The sequence below is a fragment of the Gorilla gorilla genome, chromosome 3 (assembly GCF_029281585.2).
Source record: "Gorilla gorilla gorilla isolate KB3781 chromosome 3, NHGRI_mGorGor1-v2.1_pri, whole genome shotgun sequence".
NCBI lineage: Eukaryota > Metazoa > Chordata > Mammalia > Primates > Hominidae > Gorilla > Gorilla gorilla.
In genome coordinates, this window is record NC_073227.2 from 9,456,915 (window position 1) to 9,470,882 (window position 13,968).

Here is a 13,968-nt window from a genome sequence, read left to right on the forward strand (position 1 = left end):
AGACCATTTTCACTGACGCCGAAAGTGACTGTTCCTAGTGACTTTCACTTATGGCTTTGCTGCCGCATCCTCTCTGTCTTGTTTTCACTCTGATCCCAACATCACTCTCACCAAGATGACGCTGGAGAGTCTCTCACCCCCCTGGGTCCATGGCTAGCCCTGCTGACGCTCCACACGCAGTGCCACCTGTCAGGACCCTGCAGGAGCCACAGCCCTGGGCCCAATGGGCGGTGCGCTGGCACCAGACAGACGGAGCTGCCTCTGATCTTCTGTCAGCCACAACTCAGGCAGGAAGCGTCACAGAGGAGGTGCCCAGAGGTGCAAATGGGCTCACGTCCTGCTCTGGGGATATGCAGGCCCACTAAGAACAGGTTCCTCTCCACAAAAGGTTGCACAAGGACAAGGCACACAGGTAATGGAACCACACAGCCAAACGTGCAGCACACACAGAGGCACACAGCTCACACACACGGGCACTCACACAACACTCCTGCACACACTTACACATGCACATGGCTCGCACTCACAGGCACACAGCTCACACACACAGGCACTCACGCAACACTCCTACACACGCTTACACATGCACGCAGCTCACATGCACTCACACGTGTACACATGCACGCGGCTCATGCTCACTGGCACTCCTATGCATGCATACACGTGCACACAGCTCACACACAGGCACTCGCGCGCATGTGCACACATGTATGCGGCTCACATGCACTCACAGGCACTCGCATGCATGCATACACATGCACGCAGCTCACGCACACAGGCACGCCTATGCTTGTATACACACGCACGTGGCTCACACACAGGCACTCACACATGCGTACACATGCATGCAGCTCACGTGCGCTCACAGGCACTTGTGTGCATGCGTACACATGCATGTGGCTCACACACAGGCACTTGCATGCGTGTGTACACATGCACGCAGCTCACGCACACTCACAGACACTCCTACGCATGCGTACACATGTACGCAGCTCACACGCACTCACAGGCACTCCTACACATGCGTACACATGCACACACGCATACATGCTCCAACATGCACATGTGCTCATACACGTGCCTGCACGCACTCAATACGAGCACTCTGCTCACACAAGGATTCACAAGCACAAGGACTCACAAGCACCAGCACACATGCTCACACCAGCAATCACACACGCCTATGCACATGCTCACACCAGCATTTACACACACATGCACACATGTTCACACATATGCATGTTAACACACCCATTCCCTCACATGCACACATGCTCAAAGACACATGCACCCACGCTCACGTGCAGACGCTGCAGTACACGCAGGCACAAGTGCACACACGTCTACCTGGTGCTGGGGACACAAAACAGTGATCACAGCACAGAACAAAAAACACAGGAAAAAGCCCGAAGGTGTCGCCAGCTGTGGAAGGAACGTGGGCCCACCAGAGGCCGCAGTTCCTGCATCACGGGCACCAGTCCAGCCCAGCTCCTAGGCTGTTTCCTGACATAGCCGACGCCCTTGGGCTGGTGCGACTGCAGGGCCAGATGAGCAGTCAGTGTGCTCCTGGGCGTCCAGCTCCTCAGAAGAGCCAGCGCATGGACCCCGCAACGCAGAGGGGCCGCACTCTGGAACATTCCCAGTGCTCCGTGAGCAGAGGCTGCCGGGCCTGTGGGCCGATGTCAGGGCCACCCCCGCACAGACGCGCCCTTGGACAGCCCACCCAGAGGGAGACTTTCTCCCACCACAGGCTGGGACTCACCTGGTCTAAGTCTGAGTAACTAGGGCTTTAACTCAAGGACTGGCTCAGTGAGGCGCCACCACCGAGGTTTCACCCAATTTACACAAAGAGTCCCGGAAACAACCCAGGAACGCCCCAGAGTGAGGGGCGTCATCGCAGCAAGGGAGGGGCGGGCCCAGGCATCCCCCCGGCAGGGCCTTGCCCCCCAGGCAATGAAAGGAAAGGGATCTGCCCGGCTCTGCGGGATGCTGGGCTCATTCTGACTCCCTGGGAGAAGCGGGTGATGCTGTCCCACTGCCTCAGGGGCCCCTGTGGGGCCTGATGACCAGCTGTTCCACCGCGGCCAGGAAGCAATGGCCGGGGCTGCAGCCTGGAACGAGCGTGCGGCAGCTCCAGGGCTCTGGAGCCTCACACTCACTTAGCGACGGACTGGATGACCTTGGAGGAGGTGTCCTTGAGGTTGGTGAAGAGCCGCTCTGTCCCACCCCGCAGAATGTCCAGGAAGCCGCCATAGGGCTGGTCGTACTCCGCCAGGGCCAGGCCTGCAGGGAGACACAGTCTCAGCAGGCCCCAGGTGCTCGGTCCCACCTCCCCAGGTGCGGGTTGCTGGCTGGGCCCAGGCCCCAGGTGCTCGGTCCCACCTCCCCAGGTGCGGGTTGCTGGCTGGGCCCAGGCCCCAGGTGCTTGGTCCCACCTCCCCAGGCGCTCGGTCCCACCTCCCCAGGTGCAGGTTGCTGGCTGGGCCCAGGCAGCAGGAGCAGGGAGCGGGTGGTATGGCCAGACCCCCGACCCACATGTACCCAGCGGCAAGCCAGGCCTCAGCACTGGCAGGTCTACCCTGTCCTCAGCCTTTCCAGAGACCCAGGAAATGGTCAATCTGGGTGCGGAAGGGCTATGTGGCCGCCTCAGCACAGCTGGGGCTGGGACTCTGTCTGTGGGGATAGTCCAGCCTCACGGCCACAGCTTCAGGCCACCATCACCCTGGACGTGAAGGCAGAGTGGTGGCCCCTGGCCTGGTGGGTCCTGCGAGTGAGGTCTTCACAGGCGGCTTTGGTGGCACAAGTGGTGTTAAAAAAAAACACCTGGCCAAAGTCCCTCACGCAGACAGGAGACCGAGGCCCAGGCAGCACCGAGCAGATGGGGGCACTGCAGAACCCAGCAGCTTGAGGACTCACCCTTCCTCCAGCCAGCAGAGACCCAGCCAGCCACTACACCTGCATCTGTGGGACCCACACTGCACGGACCGGGGTGCCCCAGACATGGAGCTGAGCTCCTCCCTGGGAAGCGGAGCTGAAGGACCCAGGCGAAACCTCCCACACCGCAGTGGGGATGCGGGGTGAGGTCAGGAGGGGTCAGGGCCATGCAGAGCTGCATACCCAGCCGCTGCCTGTCAGGGCCATGTCGACGGCTCACCCGGAACCTTCTGGAACACTCCCGGCACGGAGTTCCAAGAGCATGCAGCGTCTGTCTCCAGGGCCCTCTCCACTCCTCACCAGCTGAGGGCCCTCCAGGGACACCCAGGCCCATCACAGGTGCCCACTCCTCATGCGGCAGAAGGGGCCACCTCACACTAGCAGCAGAACTGTCTTCCCCCACCGCCCTCCACTGTCCAATGCCTGCTCCTGCCCCCTGGCCTCAGGGTCGCTACTGTAGTAAATGGTTCACCTTGCCCACAGCAGGCCTGGCCCTTCATTCCCAGCTCCTGGGAAGGAACCTGGGATGCCCCCTCCATCCCCAAAAGGGGTGTCTGTTTCCCTGGGGCCTTGGGCTGTGCCAGACACAACAATGTGATCTATGCTGGGGTCTTGGCCACGGCGCAGGCTGCCTCCCACACAACCCCTGAGCGAGGCCGCCTGGTCACTCGGGCCCGGTCTCCCGGGCCCTGCCCTGGAGCCTCTTCCCTTGGCTGGCTTTAGTCCAAATCCTGGCCCCCTCCTGACCTGCACCAAGACACCAGCTTTGCTGAGCTCTGTGAGCCCAGTGAACTGCCGAACCTGAGGGTGTGCTCAGGGACCCTGACCTCACAGTCATCTCTGGTGGGAGAGGAGGCCCCGGGAGAGAAGGACCCCAGACGCCATCCCAATGTGCTGCGGGTGCCCGGGGCGCAGCAGGAGCGAGGGACAGGTGGCGGGCACAGGACAGGGCACTCACCTCCACTGTAGCCACTGCCAGCGGGGCCCACGGGAGGGGGTGGCCCTCGGGACAGTGTGGCGCTCCCGTAGCCTCCATTCTGCTCCAGGAGCTGTGACAATGAAAATGCAGAGGTCAGTTCTCTAAACTGACAACTCATGCCTGCCCACGTCGGGGAGAGGTACGGCATGGATGCCCTCAGAGCCCATCCTTCTGCCCCCTGATCTATGACACAGTGCAAGGGAGGAACTTCCCACAGGCTGAAGCATCAGCTGGAACTCAACAAACGCACGCAGCCCTCAACCCCTCACCCCGCGGCCTGCCTCGCTTGGGGCCGTTGCAGGTGCTCAGCACTCCAGCCCAGCTTTTCAGACTCTTGGGCTGCAGCTTCTGTTCCTTTTCCTTTTCTCTCTCTTCCCAGTCTGTCCAACCAACTTTTTTTTTTTTTTTCTTTTTTTTTGGTAGAGACAGAGTCTTGCTCTGTGACCCAGGCTGCAGTGCTGGAGGGCTGTGGCACGATATCAGCTCACCACAACCTCTGCCTCATGAGTTCAAGCAATTCTCCTGCCTCAGCCTCCCAGAGTAGCTGGGACTACAGGCATGCGCCACCATGCCTGGCTAATTTGTTTTGTATTTTAGTAGAGATGGGGTTTCACCACGTTGCCCAGGCTGGTCTTGAACTCCTGAGCTGAGGCAATTCGCCTGCCTCGGCTTCCCAAAGTGCTAGGATTACAGGCGTGAGCCACTGCACCCAGCCTTTTTTTTTTTTTTTTGAAACGGGGTCTCACTCTGTCTCCCAGGCTGGAGTGCAGTGGCATGATCTGGGCTCACTGCAGCCTCCACCTTGCATGCCCAACCATATTAAGCAGACACATGGCCTGTCTGTCCCAGGACGTTCCATCACTTCAGCTCCTGGGTTCTGGGGGCCACCCTGTAAGGCTCACTACCTCCTGGGGGCAGTATTTTATTTCACTGTGAACTCAGCTCCATCATGGGCTGTGTTTTCTGGGGGAGTCGGTTGGCTTAAGCAGGGGTCTAACGTCTGTCCCCACGGGGTCCCGGCCTAGAAGCACTCAGATGAGAAGCACTGAGGGCCCCGCCCCATCACTAGGGGCCTGATTCTGCCCATCTGCCCAGCAGCACCTCCTCCCGCCCCATCAAGAATCCCTCCAGCGCACGCGACAAAGCAAGAGGCCCACACCTCCCTGCGAGCCCACTGTCCTCTGTGACCTCCGGGGGAGTGGGCAGGCATTTTCTGTAAAGAGCCACCAAGCGAGGGGGACAGGAGGCCCAGGCTGCTAAAGAGCGTGGCGGCCCAGGAGTGATCCCTTCCTGCCGCTCTCTGACAGCCCCAGGGAAGCTTGCTGAGAAGCCACCAGTGACATCAACTCTCCCGCCTCAGAGCGCCCCACACCTCAAAATGCTTCCCGCACCCAGCATCAGGGCTCCCTCTGCTGGTGCACCCACCATGATGGCCGCCAGAGAGGGGCACCACAGCCTCTCCCCGTCTGCACTGGGCTTCCCAGCACTCCCCTGCTCCCAGGTCTCTGTACCCATGCGGCCCCCAAGGAACTGCAAACCCTCCACACAGCCCAAACCTTCCTCGTCCCACAGGGTCCTGTCCTCAGACAGGGACTCCGGGCAGCAGCTCTGACCTTCTCTCCCCACTCTCCACACCCACCGCCTGGGTCAGCTCCACTGCAGTGGCCCCTGGAAGTTCCAGCTTCCAGCTACCAGGGAGCGGAAACAACCCAAGGGCTGAAAAGGGGACAAAATGCAGGAGCCAAGAGTCCTGGGTCCTTGGACACAGACTCCTGTGAGATCTGCAGAGGGGCCCTGCGTGTCCTGACTGGGCCCTGAGCTGCGATGCCCAGAGGCCTCCCTGCTCCCCGTGGGTGAGGGCCGGGCCGCGTGTCTGCTCTGCCTCGAGGATCTGGTGATGGAAATGCTGCACCCTGTCCACAGCTGCGTCAGAAAAGACTTTGAGGAAAGCATCTTCCAGCCAACACGTGCTGCTCCCTCCCAGGCCTCACACTTCCACAAAGCACGCGGCCCTGTGGGCCTCAGTCTCCCAGCCCCCAGGCCCTGATGCTGCCAGCAGCCACCGGTGCCTGGGAGTGGACCCTGGCCAGGCCCAGCCCTGACACAATTGCAACCAGGACGCCCAGAGCTGAGCTGAGGATCAGAAACACAGACGCAGGAACAACTCAGGACACCCCAGGATGCCCAGAGCTGAGGGCCGGCTGACCTGGCTTGGACACCAGACCCCAGAAACAAAGACACAGGAGCAATTCATGCTGTCCTGTCAGGGGAAAAACCTAGAAAGGCGCCCGCAAACCTCAAGGAGGCCAGAGGAGCGCGTGCAGAGCGTGAAGACCTTGGCAATGGTCCCAGCATGCCCCCGGGGTCTCGGCCCTGGGCTGCAGTGGTGCCCCTGCTCCTGCAGGAGCCCAGGGCCCTCAAGAGCTTGTGGCTCCACACTGAAGTGGGCAGAGACCCCCAGGGTGCAGGGTCCGGACGAAGCGGCACAGCCACATGCCACCCTCCTCTCTGTGGGGGGATTTGGGGCTCACGTGTGCCTCCCTCACCTCTGTGATGGGAGACTTGGGGTTCACGTTGCGGGCGGCCGCGATCTCCTGCAGCTGGTGCACCACCTCGGCGATGGACAGCCGCTCCTCCGGGTTCACCTGCAGCATGGCGCCTGCAGCAGAAGCACAGCGCGCTTGGCCCCACGGTTCCCCAGGCGGGTCAGCACCCCTGCACTGGCAGAGGTCACAGACCACCACAGGCCACTCCCTCTACACACATCAGTGACATCAGAAGCAAGAAGGGAGCGGCAAAGGGAAGAACAAAAACCGAACAAAATGATCAAAAATCACCACTCAGAGCACCGCAAATTCACCAGCGGGGTGGGCGGCAGGGGAGCTCTCTGGAAACCCCCCCTAGGGATGTTGTCAAAACGATGGTGACGGGCGAGAGTGGGGCCAGGTGAGCAGTGCCCCAAGCGGAGCGGGGTCTCCAGAGCCACGCGGGGTCTGTGCTCCAGTGTCCTGCCCCACGCACGCATTCCAGCGGGACTTACGGATGAGGCTGTGGAAGACCGTGTACTGCGTGTCGTGCGGGGGGATCGAGTACTTCCCATTGACTATTCGAAGTTTCGCTCCATCCTCAAAAGGGTGCTGCCGGAAGCACAGCAGGTACAAGATGCAGCCCAGGGCCTGCGGGGAGAGCAGGGGTGATGCCTAGGCCCGTGGGGAGAGCAGGGGTGATGCCTAGGCCCACGGGGAACGCAGGGGTGACGCCCAGGCCCACGGGGAACGCAGGGGTGACATCGGGGCCGTGGGGAGCGCAGGGGTGACACCGGGACCTACAGGGAACACAGGGGTGATATCGGGAACATGGGGAATGCAGGGGTGACACTGGGGCCTGCGGGAAGAACAGGGGTGACACCCGGGCTGCGGGGAGCACAGGGGTGACGCCGGGGCCTGCGGGTAACGCAGGGGTGAGGTTGGGGCCGTGGGGAGCGCAGGGGTGACGCCTGGGCCTGTGGGGAGTGCAGGGGTGACACCCAGGGGTGACACCCAGGCCTGCGGGGAATGCAGGGGTGACGTCGGAGCCGTGGGGAGCGCAGGTGTGACTCCTGGGCCTGCGGGGAGTGCAGGGGTGACTCCCGGGTCTGAGGGGAGAGCAGGGGTGATGCCCGAGCCCAAGGGGACAAGGGCGTGAGAGGAGCACTGCAGACATGGTGACTGGCCGAGGGGTGGCTCCTTCCTTGGGGATCCTAGGGGTACAGTCGGTGGTTACACAAACATCACTCGACTGTGCGGAGCTGGCGGCAGTGCTTCCCACGGCACGGGGAGGCCTGGATGCTCCACCTCTATTCACCGCAAAGAACTGTCCAGGTGACAGTGTTAAATGGACTCCAGGCTCTTAAGATTAAAAAGTTCCGTTCAGGCCGGGCGCGGTGGCTCACGCCTGTAACCCCAGCACTTTGGGAGGCCGAGGCGGGTGGATGACAAGGTTAGGAGTTCAAGACCAGCCTGGCCAACATGGTGAAATCCCGTCTCTACTAAAAATACAAAAATTAGCCGGGCGTGGTGGTGCATGCCTGTAGTCCCAGCTACTCAGGAGGCTGAGGCAGAGAACTGCTTGAACCCGGGAGGCAGAGGTTGCAGTGAGCCGAGCTCGTGCCACTGCACTCCAGCCTAGCAACAAAGCGAGACTCTGTCTCAAATAAATAAATAAATAAATAAATAAGGTTCCTTTCAAAATTCCGGGGTTCCCACACTCATGCACTGAAGATCTATGAGCTGGTGGGACCAGCACAGACCCTGCTGTGTGCTATGCGAGGGGCAAGGCGCCTGTCCTGTCCTTGGCAACAGCAGAGCCCCACTTTTCAGAACTGACCCCGTATGCAGGGTGTAGGGCACGGGGCAGAAGCTGCAGGAAGCAGCCTCCTCAGTCTGCTCAGGATTTTCGCAGAACTGGCCTTGAACAATCAGCGACTTCTCGTCAATCACCCAATATGTGAGCCCAGAGAAGGGACTGGTAATTACTTCGGCGTCAGGATCTTATCCAGCCAAGAGTAAGAGCTCACACCGGGACCCCATGCCAAGCAAGAGCCGGCCAGGAGTGTCCTCGTGCGGGATGTGCAGAGGACCAGTCACCGGGGCGGGCCAAGAACACAGGCAATGACCACGCATGTGGCCGCATCCTTCCACACTCCTCAAGGGACACAGGGCCTCAGCCTACAGCCCACATACTGTCTCAGCCTGCAGCCCCACATGCTGTCTCAGCCTTCAGCCCACGTGCTGTGGCTGATGGCGCGGCTGACCCGGTCCGTAGGCAAATACACGACGGAGGGCTAACTGCCGCACCTGGTGGCTGAATGACGGGGTAAGGGGATGACAAAAGAACCACAAGGCAGGACACCCTCCACGCGTGGTCACCCTCGGTCAATGGGGACATGGCCTTGGAGAGATGCAGGGTAGAGGGAGGACGCAGGAGACCACCCCAGCCATCAGGCTCAGCCCTCACTCTGGCCTGGCTCTGAGCAGGGGAGCTGAGCACACCAAGGCTGGGGTGTGGCAGGGATACTCCTGGGTCAAGGCACTCAGGGCCAGATGCACAACAAGCCACGGACGGGGCCGAGGGAAGCCTCAGGCAGACCCAGCCGCACAGGACGCCCCCGACTGCTACTCGATTCATCCCTATTAGAAGTAGTCAAGGTTGGGCAGGGCGCAGTGGCTCAAGCCTGTAATCGCACCACTTTGGGAGGCTGAGGCAGGTGGACCGCTTGAGCTCAGGAGTTCGAGACCGGCCTGGGCAACATGGTGAGACCACCCCTTCTACCAAAAATACAAAATATTAGCCGGGCATGGTGGTGAGCACCTGTGGTCCCAGCTACTCGGGAGGCTGAGGTGGGAGGATCCCTTGAGCCCAGGGGCGGGAGGCTGCAGTGAGCCTGAGCCGAGGTCACACCACTGCACTCCAGCCTGGGTGACAGAGGAAGACCCTGTCTCCAAAAAAACCCAAAAAAACAGTGGCAGCCACAGTGATTCTTAAGGAAAGGAAAAAGAAAAGGGGACGGGAGGGGAAGAGGGGGCCGAGGAGGCAGGCCAGTTCCGAGTGGCAGGTGCCCGGCCCACGCTGCCTCAGGTTAAGTAGGGTGCACGGAGCCAGGCACTGCCACTGAGAGGCGCCAGACCTCACCCAGATATCCTGCTTCTCGCCGATCGGGAAGTTGGAATACAAGTCTATGATTTCTGGCGTTCTATACATTGGTGTTGTATTCCTCGTGATCTGAAAAAATACAAACATTTCAAAGGAAAAGTTGCATCCCACAAACAGTATTTTTTATGTTGCATCACTTCCGTGCAGCTTTCCAAATGCACAGCAGACTGAGGGGCAGCCTGTCCCGCACACTATGCCCCGGGATGACCTCAGGCCAGTCGGCCCCATGCACCAGCTCCGCCGCTCATCTTCGGCCTTAGCGCGTTCCTTACGATGAGGACTGAGTCATTCACCTCCCTCAATCTCCTACGGCCTCCCGTGCTTCATGGCATGTCAGCACCCACATATTGGCCTGCTGCGCACCAAGTCCGCTTGCTGAGGAGAAGGGTGTCTCACCTGGCACAAGGGCCCCGCTCCAGAGTGGCCGCACCCAGAGAAGCTTCTGTGACACCCAGAACCCCAGGGTACGTGAGGGTATCTGGGAGGAGGAAGCCGCCCACCCAAGCTCACCCGACTGGTTCAAGGTTAACAATGGAGAGCCTCACAAACATACGGAGGCACTTGCGAGAGGCAGAGGCTGGGGCCGCAGAGCTGTGAGGAGAGAGTGAATCTCCGTGCATGGCAGACATGTTGTGAGAGGCAGAGGCTGGGGCCGCAGAGCTGTGAGGAGACAGTGAATCTCCGTGCACGGCAGACACACAAACCCCACCCTCAGCTGCACATTCACAGGAGAGCAGGGGGCAAGTGGGCTCTGCATTTATACAGCAGGACAGCGCACGGCCTTGGGCAGGCCACAATTTCTTAAAGGGAATGGGAAAATGAGAGCTTACGGAAAGCAGGATAAAGCGCCCTCCACTCATGCTGAAAAGCACGAAGACCTGCTTTCCAGGAATGACCTGCCTGAGGCCGGGACAGTCAGCTACCAATGCAAGACACAAGAGCAAGAAGGCCCAAGTGCAGAGAGCGCAAGTTAACTCCTCCAGCTCCAAGACATAGGGTGAGAGCAGGCTACGTGTGGGCAGAGATGGCATCTATCTGCCCTCTGTGGGAAAAGAAGCTTCGGAGGAGAGCCAAGGACGTGAGGGGCTCAGAGGAAGGACGGGCTGTGAGAGGGCATGGATGGTGCCACCCTGTGTTTTCAGCTCCACTTCCTGTTACGTTCAACTGCTCTAAAAAATAAAGTCTGTTTATTACATTGCTCACGCCTGTAATCCCAGCACTTTGGGAGGCCGAGGCGGGTGGATCACGAATGACGTCAAGAGATAGAGACCATCCTGGCCAACATGGTGAAACCCCGTCCCTACCAAAAACACAAAAATTAGCTGGGCGTGGTGGTGCGTGCCTGTAACCCCAGCTACTCGGGAGGCAGAGGCAGAAGAATCGCTTGAACCCAGGAGGCGGAGGTTGCAGTGAGCCGGGATTGCACCACTGCACTCCAGCCTGGTGACAGAGCGAGACTCAAAGCACCCCAGCGGGAAACAGCACTCCGCACTCAGGGCGTGGAATGTGGGAAGGGCCAGCTTCCCCCAGCATAGGCCCCGCTCAGCTCACCTCTTCCTCCACCAGGGCTCGCCTCTGGGCGCTCCAGCTGTAGTCAGGGTAGTGCGAGATGGTCGTGGCACTGCCAAAGTCACACAGCTTAATGGTCCCTTGGTTACTAAGCAGCAAGTTCTCAACCTGTAAAATTCCACAAGACAGCCCCGTGAACTTGGCGTAGACAGAGATGGGACTTCAGGGAAAACGAACGGGTGTGAGACACAGCCAGGGCCCTTCGCAGACAGCACTCGCCCAGGGCCACGGCTGCCGGGCGCCTGCAGCACCTCACACCTGCAGACACAGCCAGCTCTGCACCAGCAGCTCGGGGTGCAGGGGCTGCTCCAGGCCTAGGCAGAGGGGCTCTGGCGGGTGGGCCGGCCTGAGAAGCGGGCCCCGAGGGGCTGACGGATTTCACAGAGTTCAGCAAATGAGCCTTCCTCAAAGATGTCTTAAATTACTTCTGATCAAATGTAATATGTGTAATTCAGAAAAATAAAAAGCAGAAAATTAAAAACCACCCATAAATCAAAGAAAGATAATCCAGTTAACAATGGGGCTCACAGGCCGGGCGCAGTGGCTCACGCCTGTAATCCCAGCACTTTGGGAGGCCAAGGCGGGCAGATCACCTGAGGTCAGGAGTTCGAGACACGCCTGACCAACATGGTAAAACCTCGTCTCTACTAAAAAATACAAAAATTAGCCAGGCGTGGTGGCGGGCGCCTGTAGTCCCAGCTACTTGGGAGGCTGAGGCAGGAGAATCGCTTGAACTTGGGATCACGCCGCTGCACGTGTCGCTGGGCGACAGGGCAAGACTCCGACTCCAAAAAAAAAAAGTATACAGAGACACAAAGAACCAGAAAGGGCCACACAATTGTGAAGCCCACATTACACCTTCTGGCGCAGCTCTGATAACAGGGCATGGGAGCTCGGGCCAAACAGAGAATCCAGCGAGTGCTGCTGAGAAGCCACGGACGCCAGAGGCTGCACGCGTGACAAGGCAGCAACGCAGTGACTCAGCCCCACAGTGCTCACGCCCCACACAACACCCATCTTCATGGCAGAGCCATGGCAAAACAGCTGCCAGCGCCAGGCATCCATGTGTAACAAAAGGAGAAAGCCTCGCCCCCAGCTCACACAATCAAGGAAGCCTCAGCCCCAACATTAAGGCAAACCACAGATCTTTTGGAAGATGGCCCAGAGGAGCTCCTTCTGAGATAGGGAAGGAGCGGCTTCTTCAACAAGACAGACAGCACAGACGTGGCAGGATGGCCAGCACAGGCGTCCCTCTGGAGAGGAAGAACAATGCCAGCGCGGGGCTCCGAGAGGGCAGCACGCCAGCCACAGATGGAAGGTGCTCGGCACACACGCGGTCAGTACGGGCTCCCACAGGCAGCGAGAGGAAGGCAAGTCGAGGAAAGGCAGGCATTTTCCCAGAGGAAGCCCAAGTTCTGATAAGCCAGCCTCATCGACAGGAGAATAATGCAAACTAAGGCCATGGGCACCCAGGACAGGCTGAGGGAGCAGCACCCGCCATGCCCCAGGCCAGCAAAGTGCAGAGCCGTGGCATCCAAGAGTGCAAGGGGACGCCCAGGGTTAGATGCAGACGCTCTCCAACCACAGTGCCCTGCAGACCCCAGTCCTAGAGAGGACGCCTGCTCCGCGGACCAGCAAGCTGAACAGGCTGTCCACGTGGTGCAGACAGGATGGCTCACCACAAACAAGGGAAAGAAACGGACACACATGCCACCCACGGCCGACCAGAGAAACCCGGTGAAGCCTAAGGCCACCACTGGCCCCCGAGGAGATGCGGGCCACACACAGGACTGGGGCCTCTGAACCACAGGGCTGAGCAAGAAAATCAGATGCAGAGCGTGGGGCGACGCTCCACTCACAGGACGCCCAGAGAAAAGATCAGCGACCCTGGCTCGGATGCAGGGCACACAGCGGGGAGACGCAGTGGCACACGGCCACTGAAGGCCCAGGAGTGCCCATCCCCTCGCTTGTGCCCATTCCCATTCTACAGCCAACAGAGACGAAGCTGTGCGCACAGCAGGACGACGCACGGAGCAGGTGAGTGGGGCCACGTGTGCTGCCTGCCCCTCCGCAAACAGCCGTCCAGACTCCCACGGCGGAGGCCACAGGTGAACACACGCAGGCTGCAGGGCTGGCCTGGGATCCCGCCACGCCGCTGTGGAGCAGCAGCAAGGCCAGTGCTGTGAAGTGCAGGCCTGGCTCACAGACACGGATTCTTCACCAATTCAACCCTTCTGTTTCAGTTCTCCTTAAAATACACACTCAAGCCCCGCTACACGACCCATCACACTTCAAAAATGCGAACCAGGAGGGTCTCGGTGTCATGAGAAAATCCACCACTCAGAGACTCCTCAGGAAGAACCACCCAGACAGCAAACAGCACCTTCCACGGGCAGGACCGGCCCCTCCTGGAGCCTTGCAGCCCCTTCCATCAGAACGGGGCCTCAGGCACATGGGTTTCTGGAAACCAGGGGTCTTGCTTGCAACCTTGAAGAAGCTTCCCTCAAAAGCAACCCTGTGTGCTGGGCAGAACGTACTTTTAGAAAAGTAAAATACAAGGAAAGAAGAAACAGAAGGAAGAGAGGGAGGGAGGAAAGGAAGGAGAAGGGGTGAAAGGGCCTGGAGCATGGCTCAGGAGCAGGCTCCACGGCAGTGGCCACGGGAGCGAAAGGGCCTGGGGCTCAGAAGCAGGCTCTATGGCGGTGCCCACAGGCTTCTGCCATGGGGCATCTGTCCAGTCGGCCACCTTACACCCTGGCATTCTAGGCCCTCTGAGTTCAGAGGACAAACGAAAA

At 59.8% G+C, this 13,968-nt stretch overlaps 1 protein-coding gene across 11 annotated transcripts in view; it reads right to left on the reverse strand.

Annotated features, from left to right (window-relative positions):
* The window catches only part of GAK (cyclin G associated kinase), a 90,611-nt gene that overhangs the window by 40,463 nt on the left and 36,180 nt on the right, over positions 1-13,968 (reverse strand). For all 11 annotated transcript variants that reach the window (XM_055384268.1, XM_055384273.2, XM_055384271.2 and 8 more), the window contains 6 exons: positions 11,156-11,281; positions 9,584-9,673; positions 6,954-7,089; positions 6,460-6,572; positions 3,893-3,983; positions 2,160-2,283 (listed from right to left, as the gene is read on the reverse strand). In XM_055384268.1, coding sequence (XP_055240243.1) covers positions 2,160-2,283; positions 3,893-3,983; positions 6,460-6,572; positions 6,954-7,089; positions 9,584-9,673; positions 11,156-11,281 — 680 coding nt within the window. The remainder of the gene's footprint in view (positions 1-2,159; positions 2,284-3,892; positions 3,984-6,459; positions 6,573-6,953; positions 7,090-9,583; positions 9,674-11,155; positions 11,282-13,968) is intronic.